Source organism: Cupressus sempervirens, chromosome 5, assembly GCF_028749045.1.
Source record: "Cupressus sempervirens isolate cs-2001-9-10 chromosome 5, ASM2874904v1, whole genome shotgun sequence".
In the NCBI taxonomy this organism is placed as follows: domain Eukaryota; kingdom Viridiplantae; phylum Streptophyta; class Pinopsida; order Cupressales; family Cupressaceae; genus Cupressus; species Cupressus sempervirens.
The window spans coordinates 996,426,348-996,432,259 of NC_143122.1; the positions used below are offsets into that span (position 1 = coordinate 996,426,348).

At 34.0% G+C, this 5,912-nt stretch overlaps 1 protein-coding gene across 2 annotated transcripts; it reads left to right on the plus strand.

The window, feature by feature from the left end:
• Positions 1–1,485: 1,485 nt before the first annotated feature.
• LOC149559278 (amino acid permease 3-like) lies at positions 1,486–4,808 on the plus strand. Of its 2 annotated transcripts, none has more exons than XM_089828389.1 (7): positions 1,486–1,655; positions 1,765–1,998; positions 2,207–2,300; positions 2,476–2,690; positions 2,794–2,930; positions 3,025–3,252; positions 4,133–4,808. In XM_089828389.1, the coding sequence occupies exons 1-7, from the start codon at positions 1,538–1,540 to the stop codon at positions 4,553–4,555; spliced, it is 1,449 nt and encodes a 482-aa protein (XP_089684515.1). In that variant the 5' UTR covers positions 1,486–1,537; the 3' UTR covers positions 4,556–4,808. The 2 variants fall into 2 exon arrangements, with proteins under 2 accessions (XP_089684515.1, XP_089684516.1); XM_089828390.1 differs by having other exon boundaries at positions 2,797–2,930.
• Positions 4,809–5,912: the final 1,104 nt, after the last annotated feature.

Sequence of the window (5,912 nt, forward strand, 5' to 3'; positions counted from 1 at the left end):
AATATTTTCTTAATCATGAGGTTCACAAGTAGTTTTATTTAGGGTTTGTTGCTTTTAAATTACATTATCTCATTTAAATTCTAATCTTCTTTTTAACAATAAGTAAATGGTCACTACCTCCATGTGCATTTTTAAAATTCACCCATGGTTCTTCTCAAGGCAGTCTAGGTGCAATTGGGGTTGGTAGGGTTAGCATGATAGTTTGGGTTCTATTCATTTTTTAATCTTCTACTATGAGATTTGATCTTGACAATTAGATTGAGACTTGGGCTATCCTTTTGGTGCTTGTGAGATAAGTTGAAAAATATTATTTGTAAGATGGGTTTCATGATCTTGGTCTCTCTTTTAAATAAATGGATGTCTTATAGGTCTTCTTAAACATTGTTACCACTAGCAAATTAGATTGTTCACCTTACTTCAAATTTTGAATTTATTTCTTTTGTTCATATTCTTTGGAAATGCAATGTTATAGCAGATTGTTCAACCAAATGGACCTTTGAATTTAATCATAATTGAAGCACAATGGGATGATAATTCTTGTCTACTAATACATCTTGACAATTTCTTCAACATTCTCATAACAATTCGACTTCATCCTTCTTTTTCTTTTTCTTTTTATGAATTCCATGCATAGCTTGGTTCCTAGTTTTCTCTCAAAAACTGTGTAATGTTGAAAATATTCCTTCAATTTTTATTCCTTAAATATTATGATCATTTTCACTATTAAAAAATTCTTTATCCAAAATTTTCTTAACTCCCAATCAAATATTCATTTTGTTTACCAAAATAATAAATATAGATTCATGTAATAAAATAGAAGAAATGAATATAGAAACATTATTATAAATGAATATACAAACATTATAATGACACAAAAAAAATTGTATATAAATATAGATATAAACCTAACTAAAGCCAAAATCTGATCTTGTACCTCTGTCACTATATGCTATGTATCAAGATATTTCTTGTGAAGCTTGATGACAATGTCCACAAGGGCATAGTTTTTATTTTCAATGATATCAACCCAATAAACATATCAAGCAAAGCCATGCGTAGATTCTAGTGGAGTTCCTATTTTTATTATATTTTACACTAATTGCAGATGCCATTACATTCTCAATCCTTTTCAACAAGATAGACGCATTATCTTGATTGGCAATTTGGTAGAATGGTTGTCCTCTTATATTTTGCCAGATATTTTGGAGTTGGACGTAAAACGAAATCAGTCTAATCAGTAAGACTTTCTTCACCAGACAAAAGGCAAAATATTGGATGTTTTGGCGAGAAGCTCTTAGTTCAAAATATCTCATGATTAGGTAAGAAATTCTCTTAATCAAAAGGTCCAATGAAAGCATATACAGGATTTAAATATGGCACTGTTTAGATTTTGGTACTCATAAGTATCTGTGAATAGTTCCTTGATTAACTTATATATATACTGCTATGGGGAATGCATATAATATCATCAGTCTATCTAATCTGAGCTGAAGATTTAAGAGATCAGCCCACAAGAACAAGTAGGAGATTTTTCAGTATGAATCAAGAGGGTCCTCAAATGGTTTCACTGCAGATAGCAGCACCCAATGCATCTGATCATGTTAAAGATCAAATTCTAATGGATTGGGATGATGATGGACGACCTCGACGTACAGGTGAGATTCACTAGTTCATTTCAAAAGAGTGCCTATGAAATTAAATGCATACTTTTTATATCAACATTTCAAATTATACTCAATCAGTGATTGTAAACTTGAAATGCAGGCACCTTATGCACTGCGAGTGCTCACATAATTACGGCTGTCATAGGATCTGGTGTTCTATCACTTTCATGGGCTACAGCTCAACTGGGATGGGTGATTGGACCCCTTATTCTCATCGCCTTCTCCTTTGTCACTTTTTATACCTCCAGCTTACTCACAGATTGTTATAGATCTCCTGATCCAGTCAAAGGAAAACGAAATTACACTTACATGGATGCTGTCAAAGCCAATTTAGGTGCGTGAACAGAGTATATATCGATGTTCAAGTTGGTTTCAGTTTTCTAAAATTCACTTTGATTTGTTTAGGTAGTTCATCTGAAATCTTACTAATATGTGTTCTATTCAGAAAAGCTAGTGTAACTTTAGATAAATCATATAAACAAGTTAAAAACTTATAGTATGTTGTTTAAGCTTAAATGTAATGTGCATTTCTTGAATCTCAGGAACCACGCAAATATGGCTATGTGGCTTGACACAGTACGCCAATCTATATGGAACTTCTATTGGCTACACAATCACGGCAGCTATTAGCATGACGTGAGATTTTTTTCCAAAACCTTGAACACAATCTATATCTATTAGTATGAGATGTTCTTAGATTGACCTATGATTCATTTTGTTTCTTTCGACTTCTATTTCTTAATGATGAATCATAAAGTTTGATCCAAAACATTCGATAGAGAATACTTACACTATTGTTGAACAATGGCAGGGCTATCAAGCGCTCAAATTGTTTCCATGACAATGGGAAAGAAGCATCATGCAACTCCGACAACAACCCTTTTATGATTCTATTTGGAATAGTACAACTTATTTTATGTCAGGTGCCTGACTTTGACAAGCTATGGTGGCTTTCTATAGTTGCCACAGTCATGTCATTTAGTTATTCTTCAATAGGACTTGGCCTTGCCATTGCAAAAGTTTCAGGTATGCCTTCATTTAGTCTACCCAAATATCAACTGAATTATTTGAAAATATGATCTCCAATATGAAATACATTAAGTAATCATAATATGATGTGAAATTACAGAAGGGAATTTCCATGGGACTCTTACAGGAGTGCCCATTGGTACAGTCACTTCAGCCCAAAAAGTTTGGGATGTCTTCAGAGCTCTAGGAAATATTGCTTTTGCTTATTCATACTCATCCCTTTTGATTGAGATCCAGGTATGATTACCCAACCTTTGCTTATATTGCATTGATTCATGACTTCATTCTTTTTGCATCTTTTCTGAAGTTTCAATGTTGTAATATGATGAAGGACACTGTAAAATCACCTCCAGCAGAGAACCAAACAATGAAGAAAGCCACAGCAATTGGAGTGAGTGTGACCACCACCTTCTACATGTTATGTGGTTTACTTGGATATGCAGCTTTTGGGGATAATGCTCCAGGCAACTTCCTAACTGGATTTGGGTTTTATGAGCCATTTTGGCTCGTTGACATTGCCAATGTATGCATTGTTGTTCATCTCATTGGAGCATATCAAGTATGCATGCTTCTCTTTTCCAAAACTATGTTTTTAATTCTTATTCTCATTATTGTTGACTGGTTCATAAATCAGTTAGGAGTTAAATCAGAGGTCTTCTGTTTGAAGTTGGAGGGTTTTACAGCCGAGTTACTCGTATTTTTAGGATCAACTCATCTCTAGTTTGAATGTGACCCATTTTCAACACTCTTCTCAAGCCACTTTATAGAATGTTTGAGACTCGTAGTTTAATTTGATTCTGGTTGAGGGAGGACATAAAAGGCTCTCATTTGTTGTTCTAGTGTTTCAACAATCCTCTAAGGCCTCTTTATAGAGAGCTTGTAACCTAACTTGACTTCAATGTCATTTTGAATTTTTCATGGACTAGTTAGAGCTCGAACTAGAACTTTCCATATGTTTCCACATTGTTCCAGCACTATTTGTATCCTTAGTTTGACTCTAATAACACGATGAACTTTATATGAACTAACTAGAACACAACTTAGGATCATACATTTATAATGCATTGCTAGTGTGCTCCATGACCCCTTTAAGCCACTTCATAGAATGCTTTACCCTCACTGACTGATAGCTTGTTGAACTTCCTGGACTAGCCAGGACTCAACTTAAGACCCACTATTTTATTTCTAGAAAATTTCAACACCCTCCTTAAACCACATTATATAATGTTTTGGGTAATGTTTGGGACGCAAATGACATATTGAACCTTTTTATATAGACTCTCTAGAACTTGAATTCAGAACCTTTCATTTGTTATAGAGATGCTCTGTTACTGAATTAGTGATTCTTTTCAACATCAGTACATTTATTCCCGATGCAACCTATTTCAAATAATTACTGCAGGCAACAATAAACTTATAATTGTTTTGTTTATCCGCAGGTTTTTGTACAACCTCTGTTTGCATTTATTGAGAAGTGGTGCTACAACAAGTGGCCAGAGAGCATATTTCTTCACAAGGAATACTCTGTCAAATTACCCAAGCATGGAGTGTACAAGCTCAGTCTTTTCAGACTGGTCTGGAGAACAATTTTTGTGATCACCACTACAGTTATTTCCATGCTTTTGCCATTTTTCAACGATGTTGTGGCACTCTTGGGGGCAGCAGGATTTTGGCCGCTGACAGTGTATTTTCCAATAGAAATGTACATTGCTCAACAGAAGATCCCACGGTTTTCATCAAAGTGGTGGCTGTTAAAGGTCTTGGGCAGTATTTGTTTCATTCTCTCTGTGGCAGCTGCAGTGGCAGCAATTGAAGGTGTGATTCAGGCTTTGAAAACTTACAAGCCCTTCAAATCGACGTAGGAATGAAAGCTCCTCCCATGCAAATTTATCTATAGGGTTTCTTGTTTTCATTGGAAGTCTTTGGAAGCCTTAATGTGGTTCTATATGTAGCCCTCCTGATTATTTTGAGACATTCAGTTTTTGAAAGAGCAAAGAGCAACTTTCTATTGCTCGAGCAAAGCTTAAAAGTGTAAAATCCTTTAAATAAAATGTCCCACCTATGACTAGTATAATGCATTATGCATGTATTGAACGTACATAGGCAGGGGATTTTAGGTTCTTTCTTCATCCTTAATGAGAGGATAATAAATGAAAGTGAAAGTAACACCTACCTTTACTATCTTCTCTTCTTGCTCTTGTTGCGTACTACATAGTGGGTGTTGTGTGTTTTTTTAACAAAAAAAATTTGATGATTTGTTTCTAGGGCATTAGTTCTTCCATAAAATTGTGTAATATTATTTGATAAATAATAATATAGATATTTAATGCTGATAGGTTAATGCTGATAGACATTCTACTTAACTTTTATTCTTCTAAGTTAAATTTGACAACCATCTACATTAATGTCATTTGATTTCCACAATCCATTAGTAATATCATGAGAATTTCTGGAGTTTGATTGTGTCGTAATTTTTAAGCATCAACGTTTCGGATCACACACAGTGATCCATCATCAGGATGAGGAGTGCAAGAGAATAGAGAAAAAATGTAAAGTGGCAGATTGGAGGGAGCAAAGAGATTAAAAAAGGAGGAAGAGGGGGGGGGGGGTGGGGTTAGTTGAGGTAGCCCGCAGATCGAGGGGGGGGGGGAAGAACTAGGATTCAAAAAATTAAAAAGAGGGCAATTGGTGTAGAGGAGAGAAGAGAAGATGGAGAAGAAAAAACAAAAAATTAAAACATAAAAATTCAAAATTGAAAAAGTAAAACTAAAATAGAACAAAAAATACTAATTTATACTAATAACGAAATAATGCAATAAAAAGAAAAATAAGAATTACGAAATAAAGAACAACGAAATAAATATATAAAAGTGGTAAATAAAGTTAAAAAACTAAAAAATGAAAAAAGGCAGGAAAGAAACAAAACAAATAAAAACCAATTAAAGGGGGGGGAACAAATTTTTAACAACAAAAAGAAATAAAAATGAAAAACTAAACAAAGAAAAAAGAAAAAGAAAATAAAAAGATAAAATAATATAAAATGAAATAGCTTTTAATATTACAGTTTTAAAGAATTAAAAAACTAATAGATAAAAAGAAAAAAGGGGGGGGGGGGGGGGGGGGGGGGGGGGGGGGGGGTGGGGGAAGTAAAGTAAAGAACAAAAAAAGGACGACAAATGAAAACTAAATAAATATTGAAATTAGTTGGCGAGACTAAGA

What these genes read in the sequence shown, in the direction of transcription:
- LOC149559278 (XM_089828389.1), top strand. Translation starts at nt 1,538, where the DNA reads ATGAATCAAGAGGGTCCTCAAATGGTTTCACTGCAGATAGCAGCACCC. An exon ending in TGCCATTGCAAAAGTTTCAG is followed by an intron (nt 2,691 to 2,793) that starts GTATGCCTTCAT and finishes GTGAAATTACAG; the next exon opens with AAGGGAATTTCCATGGGACT. An exon ending in CCCTTTTGATTGAGATCCAG is followed by an intron (nt 2,931 to 3,024) that starts GTATGATTACCC and finishes AATATGATGAAG; the next exon opens with GACACTGTAAAATCACCTCC.